The sequence below is a fragment of the Ambystoma mexicanum genome, chromosome 2p, assembly GCF_040938575.1.
Source record: "Ambystoma mexicanum isolate Mex_15411 chromosome 2p, UKY_AmexF1_1, whole genome shotgun sequence".
NCBI classification, from domain to species: Eukaryota; Metazoa; Chordata; class Amphibia; order Caudata; family Ambystomatidae; genus Ambystoma; species Ambystoma mexicanum.
Window position 1 is genome coordinate 1041978412 of NC_090923.1, and position 15611 is coordinate 1041994022.

The window sequence follows — 15611 nt, forward strand, 5'->3', positions numbered from 1 at the left end:
TGCAGCTATGGTGGTAGGGAGAGATTCTACACAGATGCCACATATGCAGACATAGCAGCATCAAAACACAGCAACATAGCATGCCATGTATCCGCTAATGGCGAAAGAGCAGGCTTACAAAAATGCAAGCAAATTAAAATCACACTCGAGTTTGCACTGCGTCTCCACAAGCCTTGCTTGGCCCACGTACACACAAAGCCAGGCGCTCAGCCTCGTTTTTCAATAGCAAACAATCAACACGCAAAACTCAATAGCGGCGCCAAGCACCGTCCCCAGAGCCACCCCTTTCAAAGACTACTTTACCTACCGTCACATCACATAAAAAGACCACTCCATGCAGTCACACACTGGACAAGCTCGTATGTCTCTCCCTCTCTCTCCTCCACGACGCCCGGTCCAATTAATTTAACACACTGCTCTTTGACACCACATTCAAATAACAAAATCAGAAGGTTAATCTCTGATGTCAAAGCATTTACACCAGATAATACCATTCCTTTGTACAACAATAATCCCTTCATTACTATGAAACATTCTCCATGTCAATAAGCTCTGCACGTTCTAACATATTTAGTCTTGGCAATGCATCATTTTTATATTGTAATGCTGTCAACTAGCTAGAGGGTCTAAGCAGGTGGGGTGCATTGATGGAATTTAAACTTTGACTTGATCAATATTTTCCTTCAGAACTTTTTGACATTGTTATTTAGTTTCTTGATGTTTAGGATGACAGTGCCTTGTTAGCACTACACATGTAGCACTCCACATAACACCTATTGAATGAATAATCAACTTAAATATGAAGAAATTGCTATACTCTGTAGGAGAACAGGAATGATTAGTGGCTAATGTGCCTACTCTGCAGCAGACTACTACTAAACCAATAGTGATCCCAATCATAAAGGCGAAACAGACACAGCCCGACAGGCATAACTCCATTGCCTCTTTTTGTAATGTAGGCTGAGGGCAGGCTGTACTCTTCAGGTGTGTGAGCGAATAACAGTAGCAACCCAAACAGCTTAAGTGCAATGGATTCAAGATAAAAGAATGTCAAATCAATATTATATTAAAATAGGGCCTATAATAAAACGATCAATTGTGACAGGGTGGTCGCGTCACTAGGGGTGTCACGGTATTGGTTTTAGGGCGGTATGATCACCTTCTTGCCAAAATTACGGTATATCATGGTTATCGCTTGAAAACTTTAAAACTTGTCTCTGCACATTTTTAGCTGATCCTCCAGGAATCTAAGGCGGCTGCAGATTTGGTCTTTCATGGCGCTCACTCGTTGAGCTTGCTGCTCAGTCACAGGTCATCGCTTTGAGAATCTGCCTCGACCTGCATTATTTTGGAACCACATGGCATGGGCATCATGACCCCTCACTGCGATCAGTCATAAAAGTGTGTTTTGATAATGCTTTATCCCATTAAAAGGAGAAAAGTCACTCATGTGAGGTCTGAAAGCCCATGTCATTGTGTTTCTTTTGTCAAAATGTCATAGCCAACACACACTCACTGAAGGGTTTCATATTGTTCAAATCACTATAGCTGGTTTACCATCTGCCTGGTGTATTATAACAGTCACCACTGACCATGTAATCCTAACTGGACAGCGTTCAGTGGGCGCTGTTGATTTCTTTCTTGATTCTTTCAATACATGTTCATTTACCTTCTTAAAGATAGTGGCACAAAAACTTTTTAAAGAAGGACAAAGTTAAAATACCCATCGCCACAAATATGGCCTAGACCACCACATCCCCATCATTACCATTTTCCCCAGGTCTGAGCGCATTAGGACCCTTTTCATGTGAGTTGGAACGAATTAATGCTTTCGTGGGTGGGGTTATGAATCAAGAATAGACCTGAGAAATCTCTCACCCCCATTGCTCTGGATACTTCAAATTGAATGTAGAATCTGTCCTGCCTGCTTGAGTCCAATGCCATATGCAGAAGGCAGGTGAAGGATCAAGCGAAGCAACAACTCTAGTGCCACTGTGTAAATCTACATGGAGGACAGTGGGGGGCAGGTGTGGGGGGCGTTTCTATACTAGCACAAAGCACTGATATGCCCAGTGTTCATACAGTCTACAGAACTAACTTTTTTTGTGGACATGCATCAGAAGGGCATCCAGTTCATTCCCCCTTGGAATTCTGGGATGTGTAGTTCCCCATCTTTCAAATTGGTGTGAAAACTACAAATCGGCAGATCTTTAACCCGCCTCCACTGATCACAGAGAAAGAGCGGTCACAGCATCAAAGCTGCATTTACTAATGTGGCCTCACTTTCCCTATGCTCTTGTCTGCCAAATTCCACATCCCACAGTGCAAGATCCAGAATGTGCAGCACTTGCTTACTGCAGTCTTTCTAAATCAGATTGAAAAGCTCACTTAATAGCTGCAGGCCCTAAAAAACGGTATACCGGTATAAACAACGTGACTGTTATTATAGTTCAATTAAGCTGTTCACGGCATTTATAATGGTATACCATTACACCCCTACCCGTCACAAAGAATCACGCAGACTCTTAAAGTCCAAGGGTTGCACCAGAGAGAGTGACCAAGAGCGTGAGAGAGAGAAAAAAGGACCGACAGTAGCCATGTGAGAAGGTGAAATGGGCATTGTCAGCAAGTCCTATTACACTCCCACCCCGGGCCACTACCTCAGTGGATCACCACACCCAAAACACTTCAACCTATCATATTCACGGTTGTCCCCTTTGGATAACCAAACCCCAAGTTTCTCTGTCAAAATCTTAAAAGCAGATAGACACCAAGGGACTTCAAACCTGCACTCATCAACCCCACCAGTTTAACATCTGCAGTTCCCACCATCAAACTTCCACACCTCGTTTCTTACAGTGAGCCCAACATAAATGAAAGAAGGGTGCTATACAGGACCGCACTATATTCCATGCCAAGCATCTTGCAGCAAACTGCTTACACCTAAAATGTATCAAAAATGGAAAATCATGGTTTGTAAGAGCAACCAACAAAATACCTGTTACAGTATTACTTGGGCGAGACATACTCCAAAAGCTGCTTTAAAAAATGGTTCTTTGGTGCTGTATACCGAGAGACACTGGCATGCGGATTCAGTGGACATTGATCAGTTTTCTAAGCAGGGCAATGATATGTTCTGAAAGATAAAAACAGCTCCCGAGTGGCAGCTATTCCTTATAGGCCTACCTTTAGCAAGGGGAAGATCCCAGACACGAATTAAGCATGGATAACCAGTGGTGGTCCTCAAGGCCCGCACCATGTCAGGCTTCCAGGACAGCCAATAGGTATGCAAATGATTCCCCCGCTTACATGCATTGTAGGTCAGCTGTGCCCATGGTCTGGACAGACAGAGATAACGAATGCTTGAACCAATGCTGAAGACAGTCATAGAGCAACACAAAGCTTATCCTTGCCGAGGATTTACACACAAGTACATTGCAATGTCAAAACATATGAATGCGGAACATGTCTGCCTACAGAAAAACCCAAACCGTTGGCCCTGCCCCCCTCCAGCTTCATGAGACCTGGAACAGGCAAAAAGCGAATGCCTGGCAATGGTCTCCACAACCGCTATACAAAAGCCCAAAGTGCTAGCTTTGAAAAGGCTTGCTAGTTATTTGTATTCCCCTAATGGCTTGTTGCCATTCTTTCACTGGGCACTCGCTGTCTGTGCTTTGTGGACAATTCACCCTGTTTCCCACTCTCCTCCTTTATTGAGGTACTTTGGTGATGTTTGCTGTTTAGCATTTCTGCTCCTTCTATGTACCCTTGCCGCAATCAAGCATTACAACATGAATTAATGCTTCCTTGCATTTGGGTAGCTGAAAGGTCAAAGTAAAAAAAAAAAAGCCTAAATGCTACAAGCAACAATTGGGTTCACAAATATCCATCACGTGGAAAGCGGAACAAGCCTCAAGTGCTTGTAAGCATATCTTGCAGGTGCTGCACAAAAGGGCCAAGCATCTATTGTGAGCCCAACATGACACCCTCCGAGACCGATAACCTTGCAACTAGTTGTGATGTAATCTCCTTTCACGAATGGAGTCCACTATTATCGTGTTATGTCTGGCTCTCGCAGGAAACCATCAGCAACGATTTCCTTTACAAAATGTCATGTTCCTCTGCTAGGATGTCACAGCAGAGGATTGTGGAATTAATTCATACTCAACTGGTGTGACGTAGCAGGAATTAAACTCCTCTGCAGCGTGCGCACCCTTTCGCTCAGCCGCAGGGTCATCCAGGACATGGATAAGGAGCATGTAAAATGTTCACAATACTTCCAAGGGGGTGTGCAGTCATAATGTCGACATCAATAATGTCGACAGTCAAAATGTCGACAAATTAATGTCGAAAATCAATAATGTCGACATACAAAAATGTCGACATTTTACATTAATGTCGACATTTTTTCGAAATGTTGTATAAATAAATAAATATATATTTATTGTTGTGTTGTATGTGTTGAGTATGAGGGGTGGGGGGTGGCAGGGGGTATTGGGTGAGAGGGGTTGGGGGGGACATCCCCATAGTAAATGATATTCTTTTTATTTATTTGTTTATTTATTTATTGAATAATAAATAAATAAATAAATATATAATTACTATGTGTTGGGAATGAGGGTGAGAGGGTGGTTGGGGGGGGTGTGGGGGGGTGTCAGGGGGGTGTTGGGTGAGGGGGGGTTGGGGGGGGGCCCCCCCCATAGTAAATTAGACTCTTTTTGGTTATTTATTTATTGAAAAAATAAATAAATAAATAAATAAATAATTAGATTGTGTTGAGTATGAGGGGTGAGAGGGTGGTTAGGGGGTGTGGTGGGGTGGCAGGGGGGTGTTGGGTGAGGGGGGGTTGGGGGGGGACCCCCCCATAGTAAATGATACTTTTTGTTGGTTATTTATTTATTGAAAAAATAAATAAATAAATATATAAATAATTAGAATGTGTTGCATATGAGGGGTGGGAGGGTGGTGGTGTGGGGTGTGGGGGGGGTTGCAGGAGGGTGTTGGGTGAGGTGTTGATAGTGTTAAGGGTTTATAGTCATATTGTCGAAAAAAAAATGTCGACATTTTTTTTTCGACATTATGACTTTTTACATTAAAAGTATAGAATGTCGACATTATTATTTTCGACATTATTTTTTCGATATTTTTGTCTGTCGACATTTTTTTGTCGACATTATGACTATAAACCTTCCAAGGGCATGTGTTTTTAAATCCACTAATAACATGCATCTTTGCAATCAACCGACATTTTCAAAGTTTGACATGTTGTATGTTGTAGAAAATGGAGAAGAAAGCAGGGATTCCCATTTATAATTTAGTTCTTTTCAGATCACAGAATCTGAAGGACATTTTTTCCAAATACTTGAAAAGCCAACATGAGCACTAAAATTAAATTAGTCCTGAATCAAAAAGCTTTGTGAATTTGCTTCAACACAGAAACTGGAGTAGCCTTTTCAAGGCTGTGTTCCAATTGTGCAAGATAATGAACCACCCACTCCTTTCACGCTAGGATTTTGAAGAGAGAACACTGGTTACCAATGACCTCTGGCCCGATCTTTCAAAACGCTCCGACAAATATCTTGTGGGAAGGTCACTGCTGCGGTTCCTCTGCAGAGTGCGCATGCGCCAACTCGGAATGGTTTGCCCTTTCACGGAAAGGCAGGCGAATAAACGTCTTCGTGTGCTCTTCTGCTGTTACCAGGCACCTTGTCATGGGCAGCTCTTGCAATTATAACTGAATGCAGCAGAGCTCTTCCTCCCAGACCAAAAACAGCATGCATAGTGGCGATTAGGCTTTGCACTCTGTGGAGGCAACTCCTGCTCACTCGCATAACATGTTTAGGTTCACCAGATGTATCCAGACTAATTGGGGTTCAAACTGATCCAGTGGGACTAGTAAAAAAGGATGCAAGTAGGAATGGTTGCTACCAGTGACCACAAAACCTACAGGGAATGAAGGAGTGAAATGCTGCGTTAAAGGTGTGACAGGGCTCCAATAGCTGATCTGGAAAACGACGAGGTCATAGAATAGGAGTTAGGACCCCACGACACAACCGCCCCCTCTCCAACAATCGATCTACAATAGGACTTGTGCATTAATTGCAATGAATTCCTCTGCAAACTCTCTGAAATGTGTGAATTCGATCCTTTTGTTTATGGCATACAGTATTTAGCTAAAAATGATTCCGTATAGTTGTTCAACTTACTCACTGGCACAGGGCCCCAGTCCAGAAAAAGGCCACTTGTACATTCTTAACAATATGTTACAGGGCCTAAGAATGTGTTCTATGATTCACCCAAACACTTCTTATGCGAGCAAATGTGTAAAAAATGAAGTCATTAAAAGGTCTATCACTAACAATCCTGTGTCTTCACTCCTCGATTATGTTTGAAATAATTGATGTCTACTTCACTTGATATCATAGGATATGGCATTTATAACGCATCTATACACCAGTGTTGCCATGTAACAAAGTGCACAATGCTCTTGGTTAATCACTTTTTTTTTAGATTAAGCCCATTGCATGCTTGCACTTAAATAAAATGCATACATTGCATTCAGTTGGTCTAAATAAAAGTTGCCTTTGGTATACAGGTAAAGAGCAGTCTGTAAAAGAAAGAGCGGTGAATCAGAAAGGTTCTCAAAGTTAAACTTCAAGTGCTGGAACCAAGAACTGCTTGAGTTCCAACTGTCCCATTATTAGCTTCACACGCCTCTCCCTTAATTCACCAAAAACAAAGGTGCAACATATCTTGGCGTCATAGAATTTTTTTTTTAAAATTAAACAAACCCCTTTGCATTTACAAGTTTTGGCTTAAGGTGTGCAGCGCATGTACATCTTGATAACTACAATTCAACTTGGGCCTCATCTTCCTGTCTGACTCTTCCGTGCAGCGGGGCATGCAGGCGGCCTATACAGCAGCTAGACGGTGGCAGTATAGATATAGGTGGCAATTTCCATAGCTCATGATTTTGGAGTTTTGGCATGTCTGTAGGTCTCCAACCGCAATTTACCGGATTATGACAACCCCATAGTGCGGTAGGTCAGAGAAAGAACGCAGACAAAAGAAGGGGCCTTCAACTTTTCAGGGTTTTATTAAAATTCAAATAAAAAGGCCCCACCTTGCTCTATTTCTATGATGTGTGTTCCCTATTCTAAGAAAATATTAAAAAGGTGCTTGTCATGGGGTCAAGTTCATCTTCAGTCCAAACCTATCCTATATTTCTAACTGACCCTTACCATTTAGCCCAGAGAAGATTTCTTCTGCATCCCTCGCTTGCTTTATGCTAGCTGGTGCCTGGCCCCTTCCCAACAATGTCTCTGAAACTGGTCCTCTTGACTTCCCAGGATTTCTCGTGCAGTTTAAGTAAACAGCTTCTGGATTCAATCAATTACAACGGGCAGGCTCCTGGTCCCTCCACCAAGTTTTACTTATTGTCTTTTCACACAGTTCTGGAAAACATCAAGTCTCTTGGATTTTGCGGTTGTTAATCTGCGGTCTTGCTCTTTCGCCTCCAGGGTTTTGCAGATTTGTGCCAATAGTAAGTTTTTGTGGTCCCACAGGGACCCTTTACCTCTGCTTGAGGGTTGGACATGCTGTAGGTTTCTGGGATTTTGAGTCTGAAATGGGCTCTGGGCGCTTAGCCAAGTTTTCCCCTCTCTTGGGTTGTGGTCGTTTCTCTGAACCCTTCTCTGGTATTTATCTTAACCTGTCTTTCCTCTGAACCCCTTGTGGGTTATCCCTTTCATGTTTGTTCCCGTGTGATATCGGTTTTGTTGTCAGGCTTCTTGAAAGCCCTCACGGGTTATGACTTTCAACTTCACCCCCTTTTGGTATTTGATTCACTTTCTGGGTGTTAGTAATTTCTCGTGGCATTCAAGCTCAGCCCTATTGAGTATAGTTCTTGCTTTCTGCATTCTCATTGCCCCTCCGGTGTTGTGGTTTTCAGGTTCAGTCTCTTTTGGTATTTTACTTTCGGGTCCCTGATAACCTTTCATGGGTGGTGGTTCACAGGGTCATCCCCTTTGGGTATTTCATTCCATTTCTGGTTTGTAATAAACCCTTGTGGGTTGTGGTTCTCAAATTTAGCCCTTTTCAGTATTTCTCTCAATCACTGTTGGCTTATAAACCCCATTAGCCTTCTTTGGCACTTGGCTCGCTTTCTCAGTGTTCTGGCTCCCCCTTGGAGCCACACACAGCTCTACCGCCTGCCCCCCTTCTCTTGGGCGAGAACCACATACCTGCTTCTTCACAGTGGCCTTCCTTGAGGGAAGCAGTCACTCCTTCCGCGGTGGAACAAGGACCCTTGCGCCGTCAATACCCTGCTCCTTCGTTCAGCTACCACGGTTTCAGCACCCAAGTATAGTTAAAGGTCCTTTTTCCGTAACATGCTTATCAGCCCCCATGTATGCGATAACCTTTTTGGACATTGGTGATAATTGAGATGTCAAAGACTCGCTCACTGGGGAGTCCTTATCCCCTAAAAGGAACAGGGGTGGCACCCCAGTAAGATCCCGCTTGCCCGATCCTCATGGGAGTATTTTGCGTAGTGGGCTCCCCTCCCTAGTCTCAAAGGGGGTGGCTCCCCCTTGGGGAAAAGGGACAAATTCCTTGGATTTGTCACAATAGCTTGAGAAAAAAAAAAAAAAAGGTAATACACTAAACATTTGGTGGACGGCTCGATACACAATCTGACTGTGCCCTTACAGGCATTTTGGAGACACTTGCCCAACACATGACTGTCACAACAATACCAGCCATTCAGAGGTGGGATGTCAGACACCAGACACGTTCGGCTTGAGCCAAGGCATCGTTACTTAACTGTGCTCCAAGCTGAAATAGTCTTTCAGAGAAGACCTTGACATGTGACCGATTCTGCCCCTTTTGCTGAATGGTGACCCACGCACGTGGCGAACGTTGCCCTACCACTAAAGTTGGAAATGGGCTGAGCTACGGCAACGTTTGTCTTGCTATAGTGCTGTTCCATCCCGAGGCGCAAACCCCCCGTAGTAGCATAGCCCAGAAGCCCCCAAAATCCTGCAAGCTAGCTATTTATTACAAGCACCAGGCAAAAACGGTCCATGCCTCACATCCTATGCAGACAAGCAGTCCAAATGGGTATATACGTCTTGGATTGCCAAACATTTTCTGTTAGGGGGAGTATTGAGAGGAATGAAAATAGCTAAGAGCCCAATTTACATTAATTGATCAGAAAGGTTTCATGCTGAACTACGATCACAGACATATTAAGAATGTAAAATGTGGTCATTCTTATGTTCCCAAAATACTCTTTTTATGCAAATGGACAGGAAGAGTTCCCTAAAAAGATAGGTGCACCGATATGATAAGCTCTTGGACGTCAATGAAAGTTTTCATATAGGTTTTATTGATTTAAATTGAATGCTTCGATAGGTTCCAATGCACATCACAAGATGTACTTCATCCTACAACCACTGGCCACCCTTGCCCGGGCCAACTGATCCCTCTGCTCAAACCTTTATCTTCCACTGTGATGACATCACACCCTAACATTCCACAATCTCCACGCTCAGAGATTCCATCCAGAACAATGATGTAAACCTGATTTACATGCAAGTTACAACACACGCCACAAAGGTGGGGGATTCCCAGAGTAATTGTTGTCCATTTCCAGCACTGCCTACCGCCATTCATAGCAACAGATTTAAATGTGACAGACTCCAGTGAAGCCCTAACAGGCTTCCAGAGACAGCAAGTCTGAGCATGTGACCGGCTCTTATCCATCCCTCGCAAATATTCTGAGGTTTACTGGAAATGTACCCAATAGTTATCAGTGGTGTTTGATTTTTGCTGACGAGCCATGTGGGAAATCCATTATTTGTTTTTTTTCCTTTTCTGATGCAATGTCAAAATAATGGGAGCTGGAAAAAGCAGTGGCAACAAAAGCAACACTATTGAGCATTCAAGCATTTAAGAAAAACGTGTTGAAGGGGTTAATTATGAACGCAATGAAAGGTGAACACTGACTGCATTACACAGGGAAGCTTGAGAACTGGAAACAATAACTCGCGTTGTTGGTCTAGTGGTCTGCTGCCACTCAGCCAATCTTGGTTTGCAGCCGAGCATTGCGACTCATCCTTTGCTTAAGAAGGGAAAACGCGTCAGCAGCCAAGTAAGGTTACTTCTAACGCGAGGACTAAGGCCGTGCTCTGGAACTTACTGTGACAAATGTCAGGGGGGCCCGAACACAACACTCGGGCAATGGCCAGAATGAGGTCCAAAACAAAAACTGTACATGGCACCATAAGGACCAGACCAGCGCAATGGGTCTCAATTGTTCACAGTAGCTAAAGAAAAAGCAAGGAACAGGGTATAGCTCTCCAGGAGTAACGCCCATCCCAGTTCTAAGCACAACACACCTCCCACGACAGGGGCGGCCTCCATCTGAGCTGCTCCCAACACGACTTTGGTCTAGTTATGCAGGATACACATCAGAAAAGCCTCTCGCCCTGAGCAAGGTGACAAGCTAAGCACCGCCGAGGGTTGCGGCCCTGGAAGGCCACACATTCTTGTAGTACACGCCTCACCACTTCGCATATTCACGGACATCTGCCAAGCGAAGAAGTGTGCTTACCTTCAGCACACCTGTGAAAAGTGAGTTTAATGCACACCCATTTAACAAAAATTGTTCGAATGAACTAGAAAGAAAACTTTTGAAAACAGATGTATTTTATTAGACATTTAACAAAGCCAACTTTTAATTGGTCCATGTAAAATAATATGCCCCTGGAAGCAGGCAGGAGAAGCAAGATGTCGCCTGGGATCAAATTGGGCAAATGGCCGATTTATGGAATACTCGAATAGCAGTTTTTACACAGCAGCTGCATGTCTGACATGAATTATACGCTTTAAAGTCCCCCTTAAACCCAACCAATTGCACCTGTAAATGAGGACAGCACAGCTGTGCACAATACAGGACTGCAATGCAGAGTACAAGTAACATAGGGAGGCCGCGTTTATTCAAATCTGTGCCCACACAGGTGACCCGACTGGCCAGGGACCAGATCCCCAAAATTGTTCAGATTGTTAATTGAGCATGTTACGGAAAAGAAACAAGCTGCTAGCATTTCAATAATTAGAGAACTACAGCAACAGGTGTTCTTCTACTAACCCCCATGTCTCTTCTCTGCAGGTGCCAGAATTCCAGAGGAACATCCCAGGTCCAGCGGCAAAACAGATTCAAGGTGAACCCTCTTGCACCTGAAGTTTCAAGTAATTCCCTAGCCAGACATCCATGCTGAAGTAGAAGCCGGCCTCCAATGACATGGCGCCACCAACAGCACCAGCCAACAAGCCGCATGTCTGCATGTCCGCCATTGTCATCATGTCCACCATGGCAGCTCTGGACGTCTATCTGGCAGAACAGAACATCGGACCCAGGAAGATTGGGGTGGGCATCATGGTCCTGGTGGGCGACCTGTGCTTTCTTGTGGTCCTGAGGTATGTGGCAGTGTGGGTGGGCGCAGAAGTAAAGACAGCCCAGCGCGGATACGCAATGATCCTCTGGTTCCTCTTCATCTTTGTGCTGGAGATCAAGCTCTACTTTATTTACCAGAACTACAAGGTGGACAGGAGGGTGCCCGATCCTTTGGCTAGGAAGACGCTGACCCTGCTGTTGTCTATTTGCATTCCTTCACTATATGTCATTCTGGTGGCCACAGACCACATGGAGTATGTCCAGGCTTTCCGCAAGAAGGAAGACTTGCGGAACCGCCTTTTCTGGGTGGTTATCGACCTGCTGGACATACTGGAGATCCAGGCCAACCTCTGGGAGCTCCAGAAGAAGGGGCTTCCGCTTTGGGTGGAGGGGCTAATGTTCTTCTACTGTTACAGTCTCCTCTTGATCCTGCCCTGCATCTCCCTGAGTGAGATCAGCATGCAGGGGGAGCACATCGCTCCACACAAGATGATGCTCTACCCGGTGCTGAGCCTGGTGACCATCAACATTGTCACGTTGTTCATCCGTGGCGGGAACATGCTACTCTACCAGGACCAGCGTGTCTCATCCGTCTTCATGGGCAAAAACATCCTGGCCATCTTCATCAAGGTCTGCACTGTTCTGCAATATCACAGACGAATGGCCAACAACAGTGGGGAGGAATCTTCGCCACAGTCTTCACTCACTCCACACCATGCGTCACAGGCACCTCTTTCAACAACCCAACACCAAACACATTTGGGTGACGGAAGCACAGATGAGACTCCACAAACTCCATTTCACTTTTAGGGAACTCTGAGGCTTTGCAAAGTCAAGGGAGGGTGTGGGTGTTGGCATTGAATGCAGTTAAGACTTGGCAACAGAAAAGGCTGCGCTCACTGTTGTCGAGCAGTGCCTTTGGAGGTAATAGGCACAGGTGGAGAACAGGACCCCCCCTGCCACCCTACCACTCTCCCATTTGGATAGGAGGACGTCACAAGTGCCTGTTCTGGAGAATCACATTGGTTTATTCTGCATGTGAATAATCTCCTTACCTGTAACACTGGTTGTGCAGTTTGATGATAGGACTACGACCCAGACTTCAGTGCAGAACTTACCCCCTTCCTCCAAGTTCTCACTATTTCTCTTTTATTCCTGTGTAACCAATACCACTGTTTGAGACGAAGCGAATTTTCCCTGCATCATTCAGGGGAACCTTTGATCATCTTTTACCATCATTTCTTACGTATGCACCAGCACACAGCCAAGTTATCCCTGCTACTTAACCTTTAACTTGACTTTAACGACTTTGCATCCGCTGTTACAGTTCTTGCACCATAACGGAGGCAAACTGCGCACCCTTACCTGTTTATAAAGTATCTCTGAAGAGTTACCTGCAGAATTCCTAATGGTCAATTTGACTGAGACTCGTTTGAAAAGGCTTGGCAATGTGGCCCAGTCGCTGCACACTGGACATCCGCTTGACCCAAGTTTCTCTGTTTTGGTCAAGTGCACATTACAGAAATGGGCAACTCACTCTAGTACCATAAAGCACTGCATAGCGGCATCCCACGGCTACTTCACGGGCCACTCAGCGATCTTGGCCGGACAAGCAAAGCAGTACAGCCCAAGAAACTACTTTATGAGTTGATGACTGTTGAGGGAGGTGGGGGTCGGTCTACAAAATATTGTTTGCTCTATTACAGCCTGTTTTTCCTCGCGCGCGCCAGTTTTCAGAGAAGCGCAGGGACAAGTACCAGGGGACGACAGGATGGGGGCCAGAGCTGAGGAACAGGAGAGGTTTCCTGACAGTACAGTGGATGCTACTTTTTCTTTTGTTCACCACGTGTCTATATTTTGTGGAAACAAATTAAAGTCTCCCGTTTAAAAGCAATGCTCCTAAATAATACCTCTTCCTCCAACTGGTGGAGCTTCAGATCCGCGATGGGCTACGGATAATGGCTGTCTGGTGCGTTTTCATAAAACAGAGGTCGCACGTTGTCCCATGACCAGTGTGAGTAGTTCATTCAGTCCCTTTTTAGATTTGACTCACAGATAGCACTCTACCAACACCTAATGTGAGCCAAAATTAATGGTGTGGAGACAGGAGATTTGGGGACCTATTGATACCCGTTCGAGTGCTGCGATAATCTTCCCGCCCTTCAACTCATGGCCTGTTAATTGCAAATCATGTCATTATCTGACTTGCACTAGGCATGTTGTATTGACCGTCTCATAGGTCATTACGTCGATCAAACGAGTGCAGGATCTTGCAGTTTGTTTGGAGTGAGCTTCTGCTTTTTGTCTGGTCTTCACTGGTGTCTACACATGTCATTCTTCTCTGACAATGCCTCCCCTTCTGTCCAGCCTTAAGGACTGGCGTGTTACTTTTATTCATGGCTCAGAATGTTAACATCATATTACAACATTAGGCTATTGGCTGTCCTATTGCAGACTGTGCAGTGACAGAGGGCCATAATGTGGCGTTACCACCCCATTCCGGGCAGGCCGAGTTAACGAGGGCTCCGAGCAGTTACCCCTTGCCCCCGTTCCAGCCCGTGGAACGTGGTGCTAACGCCACTGGCACCGTGGGTAGCCAAAGCAGTAACCTAGGGCGCAAAAACTTGCGCTGACAGCCATGGCCACCTGTTAATGGCCTTTGTGAAAGGGCATTATTGCTTGTGTCCTTTTAGTTTATTAGTTAAGCACATAAAATGTGATAAGAGCATTTTGGACCCCTGCCCTGTTCTGCTTTTGCGATTTATTTATTTTGTATGGGTTTTGTTGTTTACACGCTGCTTAGCTACTGATGCAGGTGCCCTACTGCATCCCAGCCCACAAGCAAGCACTTAATTGAAGACACTGTGTTGCTGCATAACTTTTAATACATATTTAACCTTAGCGCTGACCACTTAGCCTGCTGACTGGCTGCTGCCACCATGCTAGAGCTCAGGACATCATACACCTACCAGACCAGCTGAAATGGAAGTGTACGGTAGGGAAAGTTGCGAAGAGGGTCGGACTGGGTCATAAAATCTCTCAAGGTACCAATGAAATAGTGGCCTACAATCGTACATTACAATTAATTACTATCCAGAACACAGTGTATCCAAGGGGCGTTTTGGGGGGGTAAAGTATGTGGCAAATAATGCATTTGAAAACATTTTCTTAGTAATATTGGCTAAAACTAGTGTGACTTATGCAACTGACCCACTCTGGCTAAAAGAATGGTCCATCCTCTAAAGAACAGGCCCATCCTAGAATCATGGGCTTGCACTACGGGGATTGCCCCATTGTTCTACAGGCCAGTCCAAGCCTGCTTGCAAACAAAGAAAATGTCCAGGAGATGGCTACTTTGCCCCTCGCTTGCAGCCATTAATCCTTAATGGAATATGATCCTGGGAATGACGGATCTGGACCCAGGAAGGAGCCCCCAAACCCCAAAATCATTACCTGCAATTATTTCAATCCGCAACAATACATGCTTTAAGTCCTGCAACCCTTCCTCCAAGTATCCTCTGGTTGCACATGAACCTCAACCTGCAATTGAGGGGTCTGTCCATTAATTGACTTCATCATAGTCCCGCCCAAAGGCAGGGTGCCGGGCCCGGTAGGCTCACTCCTTGGTGGGTTAGTATTAGACGGCACTGTGTGGATACCAAAAAACGGGGCCTTAGACTACTCACTTTACACTTTATGGAGGTACGAATCCAGGGAGGACTAGCACTTCCTGGGCCCCAGGCGCGAGTGCAGCGAATACCAGAGATGATGGAGAAGCCCGCTGTTTACACAGCTGTAGCCAGGCGATTTATTAAGGTCTCCCCTTATTAGCCACGCCCAAGGAGAGCGCTCATTGACAGTAGGTACGGATGCAACAGGTCCTTGTACAGTGTCAAAGATTGCACAGCGGCACAGAAACCTCCACCATCGTTCAAGACACAGTGGTGACATGAGCCGTGGGCAGTGTCGACCTTCACTTTTACTCCCTCTCTGAGAGCAGGACCCCTCGTAGGCGATATTGAAAAAGAGCAGAGCTCAGCAGGTACACGAGGAGTGACTTCCTAGACACTCTCCCTTGAAGGGGCAAACTTGTTACGGTTTTCTACTGCAGATGTAGCAAAGCTCAATCAATCTTCCAGCAAATCACTGTTAA

General features: G+C 45.1%; 2 protein-coding genes across 5 annotated transcripts in view; one reads left to right on the forward strand and one right to left on the reverse strand.

Annotated features, from left to right (window-relative positions):
• Positions 1-14186, forward strand: part of LOC138567072 (transmembrane protein 121-like) — a 213808-nt gene extending 199622 nt beyond the window's left edge. For all 3 annotated transcript variants that reach the window (XM_069644920.1, XM_069644918.1, XM_069644919.1), the window contains one exon: positions 11174-14186. In XM_069644920.1, the coding sequence (XP_069501021.1) occupies positions 11306-12268 (963 nt within the window). In that variant the 5' untranslated portion in view covers positions 11174-11305 and the 3' untranslated portion in view covers positions 12269-14186. The remainder of the gene's footprint in view (positions 1-11173) is intronic.
• MRPL11 (mitochondrial ribosomal protein L11) overlaps positions 1-15611 on the reverse strand; it is an 893931-nt gene that overhangs the window by 648084 nt on the left and 230236 nt on the right. The gene's annotated exons all lie outside the window — the stretch shown is intronic.